The 22,883-nt window shown below is 30.0% G+C and overlaps 1 protein-coding gene across 2 annotated transcripts in view; it reads left to right on the forward strand.

The window, feature by feature from the left end:
• Positions 1 to 22,883, forward strand: part of LOC106463122 (transcription elongation regulator 1-like) — a 59,061-nt gene that overhangs the window by 15,944 nt on the left and 20,234 nt on the right. For both annotated transcript variants that reach the window (XM_013923098.2, XM_022390540.1), the window contains exons 3-9: positions 1,383 to 1,539; positions 5,269 to 5,499; positions 9,174 to 9,494; positions 15,962 to 16,083; positions 16,949 to 17,070; positions 17,220 to 17,368; positions 17,624 to 17,675. In XM_013923098.2, coding sequence (XP_013778552.2) covers positions 1,383 to 1,539; positions 5,269 to 5,499; positions 9,174 to 9,494; positions 15,962 to 16,083; positions 16,949 to 17,070; positions 17,220 to 17,368; positions 17,624 to 17,675 — 1,154 coding nt within the window. The remainder of the gene's footprint in view (positions 1 to 1,382; positions 1,540 to 5,268; positions 5,500 to 9,173; positions 9,495 to 15,961; positions 16,084 to 16,948; positions 17,071 to 17,219; positions 17,369 to 17,623; positions 17,676 to 22,883) is intronic.

The following is a 22,883-nucleotide window of genomic DNA, read 5'->3' on the forward strand; positions in this document are numbered from 1 at the left end:
GATTGGTTATTCATGTCATATATAGAAGTAAGTGTATATAAGGAAGTGTTTCCAAAAATGGAAAGAGGTGGTCTGGGTTCCACTGTGTTTGATTTATTACATGAGCAATATCTTAGCAAATTGAAGAGGCTCTTATTTTATATTCTAGCTTGTCAATATTTGTAATTTGAATTCCTAATTCGTACAAAACTATAGACATCACAAACATCTAATTTGAACTAGTGCTACATTCAACATACCAGATAACACACAAAAATCGATGTTTATCTGTGTTTTTATAATATTTACTTTTAAATTGAGACATTGAGTAATATATAATACCAAAATGTGAGTTATAACCTACAGTTTGATACCAAACTTAATGACATAAATTCATGAAACAGTAGTTCAATAAAATTTTGAATGCGAGTCAGCAAACAAGATGATATGGCCTTTCACCCCTGACCTGTCTTGAAAGGGTTAACATATCTTCTGAGCAATTCTTTGAAATCAAAGAATACTGTTTTTAAAATTCTTTTCCTTCACTCTATTTATTTTTTCAACAATTGCTGTCACTATTGTTCTTCATCCTTAAATAAGTGAACTCTTTTAATTGTTCTAACTCTTTACCTTCTACTTTTAATGCATATCTTAGGGGTTCATTAGATCTTGAAACTACCATTATATTAGTTTTGTTAACATTAACTTTTGAGTCCATAAGCTTTTCATTTATCAACAAGCTTATTAAGTAACTGTATCTCAGATTCATCTGTAAATGCTAAGATCAGCATAAAGAATACAGAGGATTTTTATTTAATCTTTCCTAGCTTTTATTCCCTTTTTGAATTTATTTCATAGCTTAAAAGAAAAACTTTTTCTTAAATTAAAAATTGACTCAGTTAATCATTGATAAGAACATTCAATTAATAAGTCTTTGAAAAAGAAGATACCCAAAGAAGTGATGAGAAGTCTCAGAATTGAACAAATTGTGGCCACATCTGAAAGGAAAGATATCTTTACCATTTTTCTGGCCCTGCTATATTCTAATGTATAAAAGTTAAAGTTTCAAATACTAAACTTAGAAAAACTGATAGTTCTAGAAAATTTTTATTTTGCTAAATAAAACTTGTACAAACTTTAAAATTATTCATTAAAGTTGTGAAATAACCAAAAAGTAGGAATCTAACTTTGCTCGATAGCTACTACAGTGGTGGACATGATGCAGGTAAAACTTATTTTTGCAATAAATATTTAGGACTTATATATTTAAAAAGCTCTTTATTTTTTCCCAGTGGTATGATTTACTTTTGAATATCTTGTAATAATTAAAGGTTCAGTTTCATCATTATCTTTAGCTCTTCAAACTTATATTGTTACACAGCATGCTGAATTGTATATTCCAGATATATTATTACAATGCTAAAACAAGGGAATCTTCATGGACTAAGCCAGAAAATGTGAAAGTCCTAACTCAAGACCAGATAGAGGCTATGGCTACTGCTGCTGGGGTAACTACCACATCTTCAACAACTACAGCTGCTCAAGCTGCTGTAGCACAAGGTAATCAACTGCTAAAGTTTTTAAATCAATCATAAAAAAACTTAAAAACACTTGTAGTGTTTATTTAATAGAGTCTAAAGATGTGGTTGGTTGAATCAGTATTGTTTCGAATCTTATGGACTTTTTCTCTTTTCAGAATCTTCTACTTGATATTTTTTTTCTACTTCTTCTAAATATGATAAATTTCTTTTTCTTCTCAGTTATTTTTACATGCACTATTATTTACCCCAAAGAAGTTTTTTTTTATGTGAGCTGTTTTTTAAAATTATTTTTTCTCTATACATCATATGGGCTTGCTCTTGCAACTAGTGCTAACATTATATACCATTTTCCACTGAGTTCTTTCCATTTCTGCCACAATGGGTTAGAAGTTATTGTTTTCTTACACACTTTGTTTTTATTTACCTTTCCTGTTAATTTACAACATAAATTCAATACAGCAGCACTTTTTTGATGCCAATTGATAAAATTAGACTGGTGTAATTTTTATTTCAACAATAACCTTGAACTGGAGGTAATTGCTAGCTGGTAATCACTGTGTAATTCCATTTGTTAATTTTTCTTTTCCTGACTAAAATTTGTAATTTCAATGAAGAAAGAGTTTGTAAATGATGTAGATGCCTAATTATTCAATTTGCCACTTCCTCTGCATGAGACTGTAGTTTTCCAAATTGTGGCTCTTCACTGTCTTCAGTACTGCTTGGAAGAGCAAGCCAGAGAGATACAGTAGGGCTCCATAAAGGAGTTGATGTAAAGGACTTCACATTAAATCCTACAGATTGCTGTATATATTGTCTGTCAGTTTACAGTGAGAATGTGATCTTCTATACTAGTGAATACTCGCTGGCAAACACTATATATGTTTTTCTGTATGCACAATTTTTATTTCTAATGCATTTTTTATGTAAAGAAAACTTTTACTTGTTTAGATAAACTCCTTATCTGGAAGTAATCCATTTGTGGCCAGTTATATCATTTTTTCATTTGTACAAGATAGCTGTACCATATTTTTATTCATCTGTCCTGTTGTTGTCCTTATGGTTGTTTTTTCTACATTAGTTAGCTTTTTGTGTGGCACCTAACATTCCAATACTATTTTGGAGGATGATCACTTCTTTGCTTTACAATTTTTGATAGCATTTTAGCTGTTTGCATTTCAAAGCTTCCTTTTCATTTCTTAGCTTTCAGAACGTGCAAGTCATTTTGGTTAACTTCTGTAAATCATAATTTTATTAAAATTTTCTTTTCTTCCATTATGTTTATTTCGGTTATGTTTCAATTGTACTTTGTCCTGTGTCAAAGTAGTTAAGGAAAGTTCAAAACAGGTGGCTTGCATCTGAAATACTAAAAACATTTTCTTGTTGAATTGCTTTTATACTGTCTTGTTTAGAAAACAAAGTATACTTTAACTTACTCTGTATTCTTCACTCTCCATCTTCCCATAGCTTATTGCTCATGCATCAAGAGAAATTACATAATCCCAGCTCTTCTACCATAAGCTAAAATGTCTTGTTCACATTCATGCTGTTAACTTTGCCACAATGACTTTTGAAGTCAATGTTAACTAATGCTTCTAATGTTTACTAATATTGGAAAGCCTGCAACTTCTTTGAAAGCCTCCTTACTCACATAGTGTGCAGGGAAAGCATGTTTTGAATTCTCAGCCCTTATTAACTCTTTCAGCACAGGCTCGATCCTGGGACCGACCTCGTAACCACTTTGTGCTTGTTATAGTTTTTATGCTATAACTTTTAAATTAGTAAGCATATGTTCATGAAATTTGGCATATTATCATTAACCATTACAATGTTTTTATACACAGAATATAATTTTTTTTTATTAAGTCTTAAGGTTTGTAAAGCAATGTTTTTCTCATGCCTTTTTTCTTTTCACATGTTGCCTATCCAACATGCAAAGTAATTTTCATTTTAAGATTAAAAATACTTTTATGCATCAGAAAATTTTCAAATTTCACATGTGAAATCTGTATAATGTCCAAATAATTATCAACTATTTCTTAAGAAAAAACTATATTTTATCCGTTACTTACACTAACGATTCTCTGTACAGATTCGGTCGATTTGACCCGACCTTGTAACCACCATAAAACATTTGGAAATAAATATAAATTATACATTTTTTGTCAACAAATTATAACCCGTAAACATAAATGTTCAGACTAAACAGATTAAATCTCATAACATTATACATTTATATATATTTATTTTTATTATATTGACCTTTCAGCCGTGCCTGGCTAATGATACAGAAGTTACAGTGATGCGGTGAACATGCATTAATTTTACCTTATACAATAATGTAAAACTGACCTTTAGTTTTTACAGAGTGAACTGTCTTGGCTGTGTGTTAGTGGGCTAGTATTTTGTAAAATACCGTCATATTTCAATTATTATACATTATATATGTATATAGATTATTACTATTTAGAAACTTAACATTCAACACATCATAGAAAAAACTCCTGTTCTCCATGTATTGTATCATAGCTCCAATGTTAAGGAGATCACCTTATTTGTTTTTTATATTTTTTCTTTTACAATTTGGCAAAAAATTATTACAATTTCACTTGTCATAAGACATTAGTATTAGGTCTATTTCATTTTAAATACTACATTCTTAATCTAGTCTCTTAGAGATTTTCAAGAATAAGAAGTATACATTATAATAGTATTCCAGTCACTATTTATGCAAGTCATTTGATACAGAAACAATTGTTATAGTGTTTACACCTTTTACAGTCTGGCAAAAAATTATTACAACTTTATTTGAGTCTGCCTAGGTCTTTTCGATTCTGATTAAACCAGTTTTGTGACTTCCTTTTCAGAGTGGATTAAGGTAATCTTAGACCTTAGGAGCTTGTCCAGTCTTTAATTGTTAACGGTCTCTCCCATCCTGTAAGAATCTTCCACTACAAGTACAAGAGAATGCTTTACAATCTGACCCTGTGACCATACTTTGGCATGTACATGGCTACACAAGTTGCGTTATTGCTACCAAACCTCATTATATATATATATATATTATTAATGTGTGTTTAAGGTGCAGAGTTATCCTGCTGTGAAAGATGCCTGAGTGTCCTCACCTTAGTCCTGTATCCTTGAGGCTGGTCCTTTTCATTCAGTTTTCCCATTAATCCAGTCCAATGGTATTTACTTTGATTCTAGATTATACTCAAACGTAATTCATTTATTGTGGTTTAGATTGTTACCTTCCTGCCTAAGAGCCTTACTTTTGGGAAACCAATGTTCCCTATGACATTTCAGTTCCGTTCTCCATTTTAATATGGGTATTTAGTTTTTAATATTACAGAGGTGAGTATACTGTTTTGAATTTTATATTTTTAGAATTAAAATGAATTTCAATGAGGTACTTACCTCTGAAATAAATTTCCATCCACCTCCACATAACCAGGAAAAATGTATTATATCATCATGACTGCAAACAAAAAAAACAACAAAAAAACTAGCCTATGGTGGGAAAGCATGGGGGCTTATGTATGACCAGTAAGCCACATGGAAGTTTGGAGAATTCTAGGTAAGTTGAATTATACTTTGCATTGTATGAAGGATATTAAAGTTTTAAGTCACATGGTTGTGACAAAATAGACATTTAGTATGTTAGAAAATTCATTTTAAATTTAAAAATATAAAATTTTATAATTAAATATATTAAACTATTCTACTTACAACCCATTCCAAAAAATTCCAGCCCAGAGTGCTTCACTGCAGAAATTGGGACAAACAGGTACCATGACAACTACAACTACTACTCAGCCAGTTCCAGAAGTTTCGACTGCAATGAATCCTGTGTCCACAGTAAGCACAACTTCTGTAGGTGGTATGCACCCTCTAACAGGTATGCCTCCTGTTAACATGTTCCAGCCACCACCGTTTGGACTTCCACCTCCATTTAGTGTTCCTCCTGGCATGCCTCCTCCTGGTAAGAAATACTATGTAAAGTGTTTATTCAGCACAAAGTGGTTTGTGTACCTTTTCTTCAAGTAGTAACAACACATAATGGGCTACACTGTGTTTTATAGGTTTTACTATTTGATTGAATTTATTCCTTTGAAAAGGTGTAACCAATCAAGATGTTAATGAAAACATTATAATTGGTGAATCTGTAGTTGATTTATAGGGATTAGGTATAAAGGAGTAACTGGAATAGATTGGTAGAAACATGTAAAATCTTTGTTTTTTGAAAGGCTAATGTTTTATTGATAACTAGTTTTTGTAGATGTGCTGGAACAAAAAAAAAACATTATACTAGTCGTATGAAGAAAATTCTTTTGATTGAAGCTATTTATTATAAAGTAGAATAGAGAAAGAAATAGTTTACAATGCCAAATAATTGTCACTCATTCAGGTGGTTTTTAATTTAAATTGTTATTTGATGATAGGACTATAGTTTTAGTAATGTTTCTTCCATAAATAAATTTTTAAACATTGACAAGAAAATGACATTCCAATCACTAGTTGAACATAGTTGTCAGTCTTGCATCGATGATTAAAGAAGAGTGAAACATATTTATAGCTTCTTTCTTACCTGCACAGAAATTTTTGAAGCTGACTGGCCAAGAAGGATGTTTTCAGTAGTATGTGAGCTGTAATTTTAAGCTGTTGTTAATATATACTGCTTTATGTGGTATTTCCAATTTTTTACTTTCAAAACATTTTTCCAGGTGATTTATCAGGAAAGGTGCTCTTTCAGCAATATTTAACATTTAAAATCTAAATCTTACATGATTATATGTCTAAAGAATCTACATTTTATTAATTTTTTATACCTGGTAGAAACTAATGTCTCTTACTTCATTTTATGGACTTCCTGTTGTAAACAGAAATATGTTACTAGTGGAATAACTTGACAGTTTAGCTGTCAATGATAATTAAAGTTTCTTCCATGATGTATAGAATTTAGATCTTAAGAGTTATTTTAGTGATAACATGCTAATACAATTTATAACAGTTTATATGCCTATAATTTACATTATTGGTATGAACGCATTTACAAGTTTCCCAACAGGCGAAGTGTTGTAGATCATGTTCTTTTTATTTATATATTTGAGGAAGCTTTTTAAAATTATCTACATTTTTACATTGATTTTAACACTATATCACACACAGTTGTTTTCAAGTTCTCAATGTTGACATTATTTCAAAGTTAACCTTATGCATGATAACTGTTATTTGAAACATAATCTTGTTGTGTGATAATTATATCCACAGAATACCATGTTGTCAAATACAAAGTTAACCTTATGCATGATAACTGTTATTTGAAACATAATCTTGTTGTGTGATAATTATATCCACAGAATACCATGTTGTCAAATACAAAGACTTGTAATGAAGCATTATGCTATGTTATTACCAATTCTCCCACAACTTGTGTATTATTATTAATCTTTTTAACCCTTTTCCTGCATAGTTTGGATATATCTGAATAAACATTTATACTCACTTACTGCGAAATTTGGATTTACCCCACGGCTACCAAAAAAAAGTTTCCCTCTACTGGGACATGTGGGAATATCCCCCTGTACTCCATACAATCACCAAGCCTGCGTGTGTGCTGCCATCTGTATTCTACACTGTGAAACCTGGATGTTTATTGCCTCATTACAGAACTGCCAATTTGCAGGAACACATATATAATCTATATAAAGACAGCTTCTTTATATCTTGGATATTGTTATCTTAATAATTTGTTTTATATATGTAATGATTTTCGCCTCTTATTGACTTAGTTTTAACTATATTTATGCCATTTACTGGAGAACGCTTTTCTTCTAATTTTCCTCAATTTTTTGTTTAAATCATTATTTTTCACTATCCAGTACAGTTTTCAAGGAATATTACTGTCAGATATAAAAAATATAGCTTATTTCAATATTGAAAAAGTAATACAAAGGGTCAAATTAATACTTTTATTTTTTGTTGGATAATTGACACTATTTGGAAATCAGCCTGAAAATTAATTGCGCAGTGATAGGTTAAAACAATTTAAATTTATCAATCCTGAATTTATTTATTTATATTTGCATAAAGAAGCTTCAAAATTTAGAATACTTTTTATTAAGTAATTTGTTTTCTTTCTGGTGAAGAACATGATTTTCTAAGTGCACAGTTTTTGTATCTATCAAGATTTATTTATTGAGCTGATTCTCAACATATACTTAAAATCATTATATATATATATAGAAATGAAAAGCTTTACAAGAGGATTTTTTGCATCAGCAATGGACAAAGTAGTAAATTTGATATAAAAAAATCCATGTTTTAATTGCTTAATCATTATTTTGCAAAAGATATGTTTTAGCCACTAAATATTGTACTTGCTAACATTTTAAAAGTTCACTTATTAATTGTAGCATTACTTCTGTATCTTGAAATATAGAGAGATTATGAGTATTGCACAGTTGTTCATATTTCTATGTTTAACGTAGCAAAACAGTAATTAATTTCCCCCTATAAAATTAATACACATTTGTTTTAAACCCAGCTCTTCCATGGTATTGTTTTTTACAACCAAACTTGATGTAAAAAGTTGTTTCAAAATTTCATATTGGTAATCAGCCTTAAGAAAAATTGTTTTACTTCACAAAAATTCCATAGCTTCATCAGATTCCAGTTTGACAACTTGATAGTAACATATCATTTGCTTCTATTGCCCATGTTATATTCCCAAAATATTATTTTAGTTATGTTTAAGATAGATATCTACTTCTTTTGACCAAACAAAATTCCCGAAAAGAAAGGAAATGCTATCACTTCACTGATCCATACAGTTCTTCCAACATTCAATTATAAAATACTGACAACTAAAATAGTAAGGTAGTTAAGATTTTTAACGTGGAAATAAAGTAACATATTTTAAATAATTATTCATTTTTAATGGTATGTGTTGTTTTTGGTATATAGTATATACAGTAGTGTTTTGTCTACAGTTTGTGACTCTTCATAAGAATTGGTAAGTGTACAAAATTTGAAGCAATATAAATAACACCTGAAAAGTAACAACAAAAAAACCATAATTACCACTCAAAGTACCAGTTTGTTTTGACATCATTCACTTCTGTTAGGTTTCTGGTATTGAATAATTTTATATTTCTGACTTTCACACAACTCACTGTAAAGAAGTCACCAAAATTTAATTAATTATTGGGAATAATTACAGTATTTTTAGTGTTTTAGTTCAAATTGTATGTAACTTGTATGTTATTAGGGACCCTGTATCCAACAAAATCATGGATCCACAAGCAATTTGATGTCTTAAATAGTCTAGAAAATTTTGTTTAAAAAGCTGATAGGGGGCTCATATGTCCCACCATTGGTAATTTTTTGATTACTTGTGACATTGAATAAAGTTTTATTTTTAAATTTAGTGTTTGAAATAGGTAATTGATAAAGAGTTAACATTCTGGACTGCTTGAGTGAAACATAAGCTACATTTGGTTGATGTTTAATTTTTATAATTGCTAAATAACAAGTGTTTATAGTTTGTAAAACAAACACAAATAATTTTACTTAATCTGATAAAGGAAATAATTTAATGATGTATTTTGTCTAATGACTTTTGAAAATGAACTGATTATTGAACAAATCCAACAGGAATCATGCCACCTGGTTTTCCTGGATTTGGAATTCCACCACCTGGTTTTCCACCAATGGCAGTAACACCAGTTTCAGTAACCTCGCCTATTGTAACATCAGCAGGAGCCACAGTAACAAATAATGAAACGGAAATTTCACCTTTAGCAGGGGCTGAACAAGGTTCAATTCCATCAGAATCTGGGATAGTTGAGCCAGACCTCAAGACCAAAGCAGCAGAGTGGACAGAACACAAGACTACTGATGGCAGATCTTACTATTACAACTCCCGCACAATGCAATCCACGTGGGATAAACCACAAGTATTATTGGACCTGGATGGTATATAATTTTTTTAATTATTTTCTTAGTGTGACAGTATCTGTGATAGAAAGGTTTATTACTTATCAGTAGGGGCTAAGTGAAACTAGCAAGAAATGACATTTAACTATGGTTCTAAAAAGTTAAGGGCCAGGCAATGCTTTATTGTTAGTTTGTTGAGCTGCTAATGGAAGGATTCAAGGTTTGAAATGTGATGCCAATGAATATGCTCAGTTGTGGAGCATTAAAAAGTGACAGTCAGTTTCGTTATTCAGTTCAAAAAGCTAGAGAGATCCTTTGTGATAGCAGGTGTTTGCTGGTTGGATTACTTCCATTTAATTAGTAATTGAAAATTAAGGGTTGTTATACCTGAATTCTAAAGGTCTCTGATCTGGCCATTTAGCTTGCATGTACATAAAATGCAATTCATGTTGAAAATTCCAATTGTGTAGAAAGCTAATTTTTATTCTCTGTTCTTAACCTCTTCTGTATCAGGTTCCTTTTTTTTTTTTGGAAATGAAATAAAAAAAGGTTTATTTTGCTTTTTGATAGCCTATTGTAATACATGATAACATGCATATAAGTTTGAGCAAATAATTTAAAATGTGGTGAGAATTGGTTTGCTGAAATTAACTTGGGCAAATATGTTTTTGAAAAGTGGGGCACTCAAGTTATCTCGGGCAATTCGTGGAAGGGGTTAAAAATGGATGGTTAGCTGGGAAAAATAAAATTATAAGATTTGACTTTAAGGAGGTTTAAGATTTGTTAACTTGAAAAAAGTGTTTAAATACTTTTCAGTTCCTTTTTCTGTATTTCATTCTTCTGCCACATTGTGTCTTTGTTCCTGTAATACATGTTTTAATGTTATTAGTACCACAGTATATAAAAGAATGATCTAATATTTAGTTTCAGAGTAGTAAACATGATGATAAACTCCCTGTAGCTATCCTTATTGTACTGCACTTACAAATGTATGGTAATCAGTAAATTGTGGAAAGAGAAGGTCACTAAGTGTGGTCGTATGAAAGTTTGGTATTTTATGTTTTATTAACATCTGACTTAAAACTATCAGCATTTCTCTACTTAAGTATGGGAAATACTGTAAGCACAAGAAAAAATTAATACACTTGCAACTAATAAATGCTTTATAAATTACAAAATGAAAATGAGTTTGAAAGGAATATACTTGTAACTTGCATATGTGTAAAAACCTGTGTTCAAGAAACTAATGTGTGTATATATTATCCAAGAGATTGAAACTTCTAACTAGTTTGAAAATCAGTAAGATAGCTAATGCAAAAATATTGAATAAAAATAGTATCATCACACACACATGATGAAAAAGTATTTTTATATTTTGTAAAATTTAGTACAAAATCTGGTGATCATATTAAAGAAATACATTCATGGTTTCTGCATTTACATAGGTTTGTACTACTAATGTTGTTGGCTTAACCTGAATCACATTATAATACTATCAGTAGTTATTTTATAAAAACATTAATTTTAATCTAATGATTAGTCCTTCAAACTATGCTACATGTAACTAACCTATAGTAGATGTTACGGGTATTGTTTATTATTACAACCAAATTTTCTTCCAATTTTTTAAATTCTTATTAAAATGGTTAACTTGCTTCTATTCATAAATTATTTGTGCTGGTGAAAATAGTGATTATTTGCTAAATAATTAATGGTTAACCTTCAGATAGACATGTTTTATAACATCAAAATCCTTTTTTTTTAATCTTTTGATGTTGCAAACAAATAGCATTTGTTTAACCCTCTTACAAAGTACTCGGTTGATTACACTGACTTTGTAGCTCCAAAGTAACCATCAGAGCGAAGTAACTTGTCTTGGCTGTGTTTTAGTAGACTGGTATTTTGTAAAATACAGTCACATTTTAATTATTATACATTATATATATATATGTATATAGATTATTGCTATTTTGAAATAAGTTCTTAAACATATTTTCCCCAAAACATAGAACAGTAAATAAAGAAGTAAATCAAACACTTATCTCCTCTAATTACAACTTTTGTACTAGGTTGCTGCTTGACGTAGGTTGCTAAGCCTTTAAAAATTTTGCACATGGAGGATATGAAACAAAATATTTTTTTTTTAGGTTTTATATATATATATACATTTGAATAACTAAAAAATCATAAAATACTATATTAGTACCATAGAACTCCAATATAATTTATCAAGCTTAGTAACTAAGATGTATTTTACTCTTAAAAAGTGTGAAATTTCGAGCAGACTAAAGACACACCATACCTCGTTGAAATATTGGTGCAAAAGAAAGAAATGGTGCCAAGTCCGTTAAAATGCCTGAAAAAGCCACTAGAGAGACATTCTGAGCTTCTGATTCGTTATTCATGTTATGTATAGAAGTAAGTGTATGTAAGGGAGTGTTTCCAAAAATGGAAAGAGATGGTCAGGGTGCCACTGTGTTTGATTTATTACATGAGCAATATCTTAGCAAATTGAAAAGATAAGAGGCTCTTATTTTATATTCTGGCTTTTCAATAATATTAATTTGAGTTTCTAGTTCGTTCAAAACTATAGACTTGGTATTTTGACTTCACAAATATCTAATTTGAACCAGTGCTGCATTCGACATACTACATGACACAAAAAATGGATGTTTATCTGTGTTTTTAATATTTGCTTTTAAATTAAGAAATTGAGTAATATATAGTACTAAAATTTGAATTATAATCTACAGTTTGATACCAAACTTATTAACATAAAATCATGAAATGGTAGTTCAATAAAATTTTGAATGCAAGTCAACAAACAAGATGACATGGCATTTCACCTGTGACCCGTCTCGAAAGGGTTAAGAAGCTAGAATAGAACCTCCTACCTTTTCTATTTACTGAGATATTATATTTAGCAAATCCACCATGGAGACTCTGCCCACTTCTTTCTGTTTTGGAAATACTTGTTTATCTACACCCACTTCTCTCAATTACATGGTAATAACCAATAAAAAGCACTCATTTTGAACTTGGAAATTCTGCCAATCATGCTAAAGTATATACATCAGTAAAGCCATCATTTCCATTGCAAGTTTGAAGAGTGGTGGGTGTGGTTAAGTAAATATGGTGATTGGAAATGATGATATTTTTTAGACCCAGTTAGCTTAGTTAGCAAGATTGATAAATTACAATGGAATTTTATGGCATCGCTGTAGTAATTTATAATTTCTTATTATTTAAAAATGCATATATAAAACCTACAAAAATTATTCTTTTACATCCTCCGTGTGCAAAATTTGATGAGGCTTAGCAAGTATGACGTGCGAATACAAAGAAACTTCGTAACATCATAAGTAGTAGAGATCATTGTTTTTGATATATTTTTTATTTCCTGTCTATATTTTAAGAAAAAAATAACTGAAAGTTAATAATATAGTTTTAAATAGCAATATATATATATACCTCTAATTCACAACAACAAAAACTTTCTTCAAACAGATGGTCTATACATGGACAACCCAGTTTCACATGTTCTCACCAACATATTTATGATTGGGATTGAAACACAAGCCACACAATCTGCACTTTATCCTCTCCTGCGCTGGTACAGATATTTCGATGACACTTTTGCCAGTTTCACTTCTATGGAACACATAAACTCCATTCACCTTAACATTAAATTTACCACTGCACACAAAAATAACAAGTAATTGTCTTTTCATAACCAGGACATTATCAGATCTGACACACATTTCAAAACAAAAATTCACCAAAAAATCACACACACACGCCTCTACATCCCCTGGAATTCCACCCGTGAATCCAAACCAAAAATTAATGTAATAAAAAGTCTTATACACACAGCTTCAAGACTTTGTTCAACTGAGGACATAGATAATGAAATCAACTCTATAAAGCATTCCTTCATTCACACCAACAAAAATCTACTCAATTTTATTCTGGTGGTTGTGTGGAAATGTTTCGACCAAACAGAAACAACATTACACTGCAGTTTACCATTTATCACTGACATCAGCTCAGAAATAATCAACACTTGAGAAAACTTGCCATCAAACATAAAATTTCTGTTGATGTCAAATTCACCCAAACACCTGGCACTAAATTAAAATCATTACTAAATAAAAATTACGTAGAGTCACACAACTCAAACGTCATTTATAAAACAACTGTCCAAAATTTTACATTGGAGAAACAGGTGGAAAATTGGAAACCAGATTCACTGAACATAATAAAAAAAACTCCCATGTTTACCACTATTGCATATCAAAAAACCACAGTATATAAATTCAAAACACTGCAATTTTAACATAGAACTTAATATCAATAAATGTTAAATAAAAGAAGCTATCTTAACTGAAAAAAAACAGTCCCATCCTAAATCAATACCCTGGGGTACCAAAATACCTATATTACAGTGTGAAGCAATATCCTATCATTTAATTTCTTTGTTCTATACTGCATATATATATACTCATGTTCTCTGTAAAATACTTGTACCTGACAATGACAAAATCTTGTCGTAATATCATACAGCTATAATAAGGTTTTTTCATTACCCAGTCAAGCCATCTCAAATCTTTTATTTTCTTGGGTTCCTTGTTATCAGCCTCTAATATATGGTAACTGAAATGTGATTGTATTTTACAAAATAATGGTGCATTAGTACTTAGACATTTGTACTTTGTAAAAGCCAGTTGTATGCTATTCAATACTGTAACATGAGCTGCATGTGCTCTGCATGATTTACAATGTGCATGGCAGGATTATCAGTCAGACACGCTACAAAGGTCAATAAAACAAAAATTCAATTGTATAATGTTACAAGATTTAAGCTATTTAGAACAAATATTTGTGTTTTCCTATTACAATTTGCCATATTCTAGGGTAATTTAGGTTTATTTCTTAATTTTATATGGTGGTTATGAAGTCAGTCAAATGTACCAATCCCATATAGAGTTCAGGTAGAGAAAATAACAGATGAAATATGAAGTTTCTCTAAAAGAACATTTGATAGTTATTTAGGAGGTTATACAGATTATGCAAATCAAATTTGACAATTTTCAGATGAAGAAAAGTAATTTTAATCTTAAAATCAAAATTACTTTGCATATTGGATTGTCAACTTTTTAAAGAAATGTTTCATTAGCAAACATTTTACTTAAAAAATCTTAATACTTAATTAAAAGCCTGTTATTTTGTGTATGAAAGCCTTGTAACATTTGTTGGTAACGTGCAAAATTTCATGATGATGTGCATACATTATCGAAAACTATAATATACCTACTGTCATTGTTAATTTGGTGGTTATGGGCTGGGTGCAATGCACCCAGAACTGTAGTCAAAGAGTTAATGAAATGGCCAGTTTTTGTATAAACTGGTTTGTAATGTTGATAATTAGAACAAGAGTTAAAATGAAAAAATTTGGCAAAAGTTAAATGTTTACTGATCATCCTAGAAGTAAATAATGTGAATACTTGGTGTCCCAAAATCACGTATTATATATCAGAGAGCACATAGATCTCTCTGGCTTTTTGGGACAGCATAGGACCCCAGATCTTGGCATTTATGGGCTGGGACTCAGGACCAACAAAAAGTTTTCTGTGTTCTAATCCCTGCAAATGAAAGTGGAATATGTTTTGAGAATCTCAAATTGTGAAATTCTTTAAAATATGTGAATTACTCTTTATTCAGGAAAAATGTGTAAAAAAAATAATGTTTTGTTAGAAATGATATTATTAATGGGAAAGAAGTGTGTTTAATAACATATTAAGGTCCTAAAACACACAAGTATACCTCTTGTGCTAATGATAAAGCCTAACACTGTAGAATCATAATAGTTGTGTGAACCATTAACCTTTGAGAAAGATCATTAAACGTACCAAGTTAATGGTCTGGCTGGTCAACAGCTTAAAAGATAATTTCAGATCTTGCACTGCAGTTGGCATTTCCATGTTGCTGATATTATACACTAATGTTTGCAAGAATCACACACACACACACACCTATCTGAAAGCATGTGATAATTATGTACTTTCCTATTATGATAAGTGTTCTTTTTATTGGTTTTTAAATGTTTTTTTACTGGGTTTTTTCCAAACATTTGCTCTTTGAAGAAGCATTTTGTGGAATCTTTTAATAAAAACTTTTCCAATTTATTATGTATGTATTTCCACAATTCATATATTCATCTGTAAGGTTTGTTGTAAAAACTTTGAAATTAGTTTGGTCTGTGGCTATTTCACAAAGCCTTTTAAAAACTTTATTTGGTTTTACATCATAGTGATTGTTTCAATGAAAGAATACAACCTTATATATAATTTGTGTACTTGTTATTGTATCATAATTGCCAGATTGTTTCGCACCTTGCATCTAAGATGAACATGCTGAGGGAGGAATCCAACAATGTTTTTGTTATATTTACATTTTGAATGCTTGGCAAAGAAAATATTTTAACAAATTATGTCTTCATACCACAGAGGCCATAGCAGCAGAAAAAACTAATCAAGTCCAACAATTGGAAGAAGTTGTTGAAAATGGCAGTAAAGAACCAGAAGACAATGAAAGTATGGAAATACAAGACAGTGCAGCCGATGAAAAGGTGCAAAGCATTATTTCTTTATAAATCTATAAATTCATTTTTACAATGAAGATTTGTTTTATTAGAAGTACAAAAAAACATAAATTGACATTGGCTGTACTTCATTTTTTTGAATTTATTGTGTATTGCATCCTTTGCATGTTCTCACTGCTCAGATACATTTATAATGGAGAAATTATTGTTGAAGTGTATCTTTTTTTCCACATTTCAGATGCATATTTCATTGAATGTTTTGTTTGTAATAAATAAACAATAGATTGAGGTATGAAATATTTATACTTGTTGTTTTTCATATGTTTGAATCCTAATTTTGCATTTAGTTCTGAAATCAAATTAAATTTTTAAATTTACCCACTCTCAATTAATATATAGGGGTTTTATGTTTTGATAGTGAGCATTTAAGACTAGGAAACATTGATTTTACTAATACTCAAGAGATATAGGCCTTGAGGAGTTTAATTATAGTGTAATTGCTAAAGACTAAAGTTGTCACTGTGGTAATAATCACCTCTGTTTAAAAACTATTTCTGCTTCTTTGCCATTGAGCTTCATTTTCTTAATCAGGAAAATTCCTAATAATAGTGACTTCTGTTTAGAAGTTAATGCAGTAATATACATATTAATCAGTTTAAGATTGATGGTTTTGTTATAATGAAATTTGTATTTCTAAATATGAAGAATTAGTTTTGGTGGTGAGTTACTAATGGTATCTAATAACAACACAAAACAATGTATATGATACCTTTTGAAAGCAGTTTATTTTTTTACTTTAACCATTCTTATTATTTCTCATTTTTAAAACACGTAAACTTAAGAGGAAATATTCGTTAAAGCCCTATGAATCACACTTTGCAATGATTTGCAGGAGCAAGAAGAATTCAATCTTCAAGATAAAGAAAAAACTGAGGAAAAGAAAGAAGAAGAGCAACAGAAACAGCAGGACAAATCTCGTCCTGTTTCTAGTACTCCTGTACCAGGAACTCCTTGGTAAGGTCCTTTGGACTGAGGCTTTTGATAAATATTCTTGCATATGATTCTCACCTCCCATGGTTATAAAACTAACAATTCATTTGTAATTATTTTATATGGTATTGTTATACTTTATAGGTTATTTAAAAATCCAATTCTTCTTTCAGGTGTGTTGTGTGGACTGGTGATGGACGAGTTTTTTTCTTTAATCCAAGTACTCGCATGTCTGTTTGGGAAAAACCAGATGAGCTCAAAGGACGGGAAGATGTAGAAAAACTGGTTCAAGCCCCACCTAAGCAACCTGATTCCATAAAAGGTAAATACATGAACATAACCAAATTAAGCATGACATAATTGATTATCAGTATCATGGGAAACCTTTTATTGCTACAAGTATCTCTCCACTAAGTAATATGACTGCAGTAATCATAGTGTGCTGGAAAGTATTTGTGTATTAAATTTGAATACTAGCATTTAAAAAACAAATTAAAATAGATTATTATTTTTCATTTTTTGTTGTTGTTTCACATGAAAGTTGTATATGTGAAGGTGCATTTTTCTTTAATTTCAGTTAACAGTGTGGAATCTTCAGATGATAGTGAACCAGCTGCAAAAAAGAAAAAGTAAGTGTTGTATGCTATACTAAAAACATGTTCCTTCAGTATTTTGGGCATTATGAGTTTATGTTTATCAAATGTCATGAAGATATAAGAGTGACTCATGAAAGTTGTAAGAGCATCACAGTAGAATGTAGAGTGAAAAGAGTAATTAAAAAAAAATGATTTCAGACCTTTGGTTTGTTGGCTGGAACTACAAGGCAATTAAAGAGAGTTGAAACACCACTTTCAGTATGTTATAAAAAATTTTATTATATTAAGTTATATAGGGTTGAATTTACTGCGTGTCATAAGAAATTACAACTGACATCTTACATTTTAACTCTTTTTTTCATATGAGTACCCTTTTCTGAGGATGTCGTGAGATTTTACCGATACATTTAAAATGTAATTAAAGTTTTTTAATATCATGGTATCAAATAAACTTGGCATCAAAACTTAGCTAAAAAAATCAAATTTTAGTATTAAATATTTTAAAAATGCTTAATCTCCCTTAGTTTGAGAATTGTGACATTTGCTCTACAAGTCTTCCCTCTTCTCTAATTTATTTACCACCTTTATGGGAAGTACAAACTTTGCATAAATTACTCATTATAATATAGTATTACTCAGGCAAATCATATTTTTTATAGCCTTAAATCTTATTTGGTTACCAAGTCATAACCTGTCACATCCTCTCTTTCAAAGATTGTCAATAGTTCTCTCTGATGTTTAACACTACGTTACTTATAACCAGTAGAAAACCAAAGTTTTAATCTATCAAATGTAATATTGTATTACATTGTTTTTTGTGCAGGAAATTATCTGTTTTGCTTCCAATTCAAACTTTATTCCCAGGGGAAACACATTGATGGGCTTAGTTGAATGGCTCTTATCACATAGTTAGAAAGTCAGAGAAATTGTGATAGTTTTGGGACATTTTTTGTATGTAATTCTGTGTTCTTTGATGCTTTATTTAATTAAATAAAAAATAATTTAGTGCAGTAGTACCATTAGTTAAAAAGTAGGATTAAGTTTCATTGACATTCGACAGCAAAGAAAAGAAGACCCAGGTAAGTACTATATTTATTGTCTCATTTGTATTCTCTATTATTATAAAATTAATTAAAATGTAAAAATTAGATACTTTTTAGGTTAGATTAGATAAAATAATGAAGAATAATATTAAAACTTTTCCCAATGTACACCTGCAAGCAACTTATGAGTAGCCTGTGTGTTATGTAATTTGATAGGTTAATGTGAGTTGCATGTTTTCCAAGTGATTTACATTTTGTGTGGCAGGATTATTGGTTAGATACAGTTCAAAGGGCAATAAAATTTAAGTAAAAATAGATATGTACTTTTTTAAGTTCTGAGCTGTTTATGATAAACAAATGTAGTTTCATATTACAATATGGATTCATTCTAGAAAGAAAAAAAGGGTAATTTATATTTATTTCATATTTTTCTATGGTGGTTATGGGATTGTTCAAATTGACCAACCTCATACAGAATTATTTAGGGTAGAGAAAATAACAGATGAAATATAAAATTTTATTGAAAAAGGGTATTGAATTTACCCGGCAGACTTTAGGTACTACACAAATGGAATTTGACAATTTTCAGATGAAGGAAAGTATTTTTAACCTTAACATGAAAATCACATTGTGCTTGGAGCATTCAATACTTTGACTCCATATAGTCACGGAGAAAGTTCTAGTGAAAATACTTCATTAAAAATTCGGATTTGTGTGTGTGTGTATCTACAAAAGACAAGACTTAATGCTTACTGAAAGCCTGTGAAATTTCATAAACATATACAAAACATATTAGAAGTTATAATATGGAAACTAATAAAGGTCAATTTGGGGTCACAAGCTCGGCCGACTTGCCCGGCCCTATAGTGAGAGTGTTAAATGACTATTATCAATGTATTTCATTAAACTTGACATCAAAACGTAGTTTATAATTCAAAGTTTTATGTTATCTAATAAGTTTTGATTTCTTAGTTTCAAAAGGAAATAATTAAATTCTTAATCTTGACTTCTTTGTGTCATGCGACACATCTCCCCTCTGATTCTTTTTCTTCTTCTTCTTTTTTTATTTTTAGATTTTCTCCATTCCTTTCTAAGGCTGTCAAAGAGGCCAACCAATCAGAAATTCAATCTGTAAATATTCACAGGTTAAAATATTTAATGTAAACCTCCCACCTTCTTCAATTAGCAAGATATAAATAAGTTTTTGCACCCACCATTGAGGCTCCCTCTCATCTTGTCATAGCTTTGAATGAATTTAACTGTGTCACATGTTTTCCTTTTAAGACATGTTTATAACTAGTGGAAAAGAGTTTTGCCCCTACAAGAATCTATTAATGGTCATTTCGATTTAACATGTAGTTGTAGACAACCTCAGACTGTATGTGTGATTATTAATGTTGAGCTGTAAGTGGTAACATAATATTTTGAACCTACTTTTATCATAGTTAGAAAGCTAATTCAGTTATATAGTTTTAGGACATTGGTTTTTGTGCATAATAGTGTTTTGTATTCTAAATTGCATATTTGAAATAAACATTAAAATATTTTGGACCACCAAAATCATTATAAAAAGGAAACTTACAGTCCTTTGTCAGTTGTTTTTTTTAATGTATATTTTTAAAAAAGCATTTCTAATGACGTGTAAATCACCATTAACTCAGTAAAGGCTTTGAAAATTCACAGACAAATCTTTACTAAAATACTTTATTAAAGAATTAGGTATTTTGTGTACAACAGATTAAAGCCTGTCATATTTCATGAAGATACACTCAGTACATTCAGAATTAAATCACCATTAACTCTGAAAGGCTTTAAAAATTCACAGACAAATATTTACTAAAAGAATTGGGTATTTTGTGTACAACAGAATAAAGCCTGTCATATTTCATAAGGATACACTCAGTACATTCATTTATAGTATGTATAGTTTCATCCTTATATGGTGGTTAAAAGATTGGTCAGAATGACTGCTCCTGAACCATTTGATATAACATTAGTCATTGGAGTTATTGTGTTGTTTATCTTCTGTTTTTGATCGTTCATGGTAAAATGGAATCTATTTTTCTTCCACATGTTACATGAGCCACCTTCTTGTGTTGAGCACATACCTGCATATCACATTTCAAAATTTAAGTAAAAATAATAGTTCTAAGTCTATTATAACAATTTTAAATGTTTTAGAATTGATACTATTTCACATTGTAATATGTATTTAGTTTAATTTGCATAGAAAAATAAAATTTCAACTTTCATTTCTGTACAGCCTCAAGGATTTTTATCTAAACAATTTGAGGTTTTATATTTTTAGAATTTTTCTACTCATCCTAAAATATAGGTTTGTATTTGCTAAGAAACCCATTCCTTGAGAATATAATTTTTCATGTCTTGTTTCTCATGTGACTTTACTTTTCCCTGTATTACTACAACCCCTTTAGTGCCACTCCTTTTATGATTTCATAGCATGTGGTCTGAAAATTACTAATGAAACTGAAACTAGATATAGTCAACATTAAAGTATGATTGTATAGAGCAAATTATAAGCTACTTATGTTATAATAAATTGGTTTGAATAGTAGTATTTTGGGGTTTCTCAAAATGTTGAATACCCAGAACTCCTGTATTTGTGAACAGAGGATTCTAATGGGGAGTTCAGAAGACTTGAAAAAAAAGTTTTGGAATTTGTTTATAGTTTCTATAGGCATAATTTTTGTTTGTGAAAATATTTTAGTGTTAAATCTGAATGAAAGCTACTCTCTGTGATAAAAGAAATATTCTGGATAATGAAATCTTTATCTATTGAATATTATTCTTAAGTTTATTATACTTAAACAATGCACACAAATAAAATAACATATTTATTGAATATAAACTATAATTTTTGGATACAAATCTATTTTAACCAAGAATATTGTTAGTAAAAAGTCACGATACCCAACCTGACAAAGGTAATTGTGATGCCATTTTGAAAGGTGAGGTTCCAAATCATTGATAAATCTTTTTCCAGTTTTTGTTGTGTATTCTTTAAGACGATAGCCAGAAGTGGTAACAACTGCAATCAAAAAGTAAAGTATCAAAAGAAATGTGTTAATGAGTATCAATCAACTTGAAACTGACTGGATATATAAAATGTACTTTCTCATCAACAATAAAAATAAAAAAATTCTAAGACAGAAGGAATTGTTTTCCTTGTTGTTTTCAAAACAGTACCTCACAACAAAATTTTGGAAATTTCACAACCTAAGAACTAAGAACATGGTTGAAATACAAAATCAAAATATATTAACTTTTAAAACCAAAACTAGATACCATCTAACATGTTTGTACTAAGTTTCATGCAGTTTTATTAGGTGATAAAACCACGTAAACTATAAATGTTGTTTTTCCACATCTTTCTTAATATGTGCACTTCAGATTCAAAATCAGAGGCATGTAAAAATAGCACTATGATGAAATAGTACATATTTATGGTACAAAAAACAAGCCTTAACTAAAACAGCCTCCAGGGTACAGGCTGTAATGTGGGATGTAAGAGATTCCTTGTTTTTGGAGGTGACTGTGGAAGAAGGACCCATATAGTAATGGAAATACACTGTATATCAGTTTTAACCTCCATTCTCAGAGCCTTGCATGTAAAAAAAAATATATCATAAAAGTGTAAAATAAGAAAAAATAAAACAAGATAAGAGAGAAAAATCATGGTTGCTCGATCCTACAATGTCCCATATCTATATCACCATTCACTGCCTGTAGGAAAATGACTGCTCTCAGAAGAAAAGAAGTGCAAAATATATAGGATAAAGAAAAGGTCCTACCATTAGGAGTGGTGAGTAAAAAAACCTAACTTCCTGAAATTGGTATTCCAGCCCCCATTATGGTAGTAAAATCTCAAATTAATAAGGTAATATTAGTAGCAAAGCAGACAAATTATACTAGAATAAAATCTCTACAGGGTTGTTTGAACCATCCTCCACCTGTAAAATATACTGGTTCTGAATTCATTTAAAAAAAATGGATTGTAATCTTTTTGTATTACTTGAAAAAAAATTTACCTCCAAAAATGTAAATAACGTACTGAGTTTCTGTATTTATAATTATTATATATTTTTTCACAAATCTATAAAGTAAATGACATTCTTCCTTAGTAAACCTTAACCTTCCAGAAGTTATAAATATGAACTTATGATTAGACCACTTTTAT

The sequence above is a fragment of the Limulus polyphemus genome, unplaced genomic scaffold, assembly GCF_000517525.1.
Source record: "Limulus polyphemus unplaced genomic scaffold, Limulus_polyphemus-2.1.2 Scaffold1329, whole genome shotgun sequence".
NCBI classification, from domain to species: domain Eukaryota; kingdom Metazoa; phylum Arthropoda; class Merostomata; order Xiphosura; family Limulidae; genus Limulus; species Limulus polyphemus.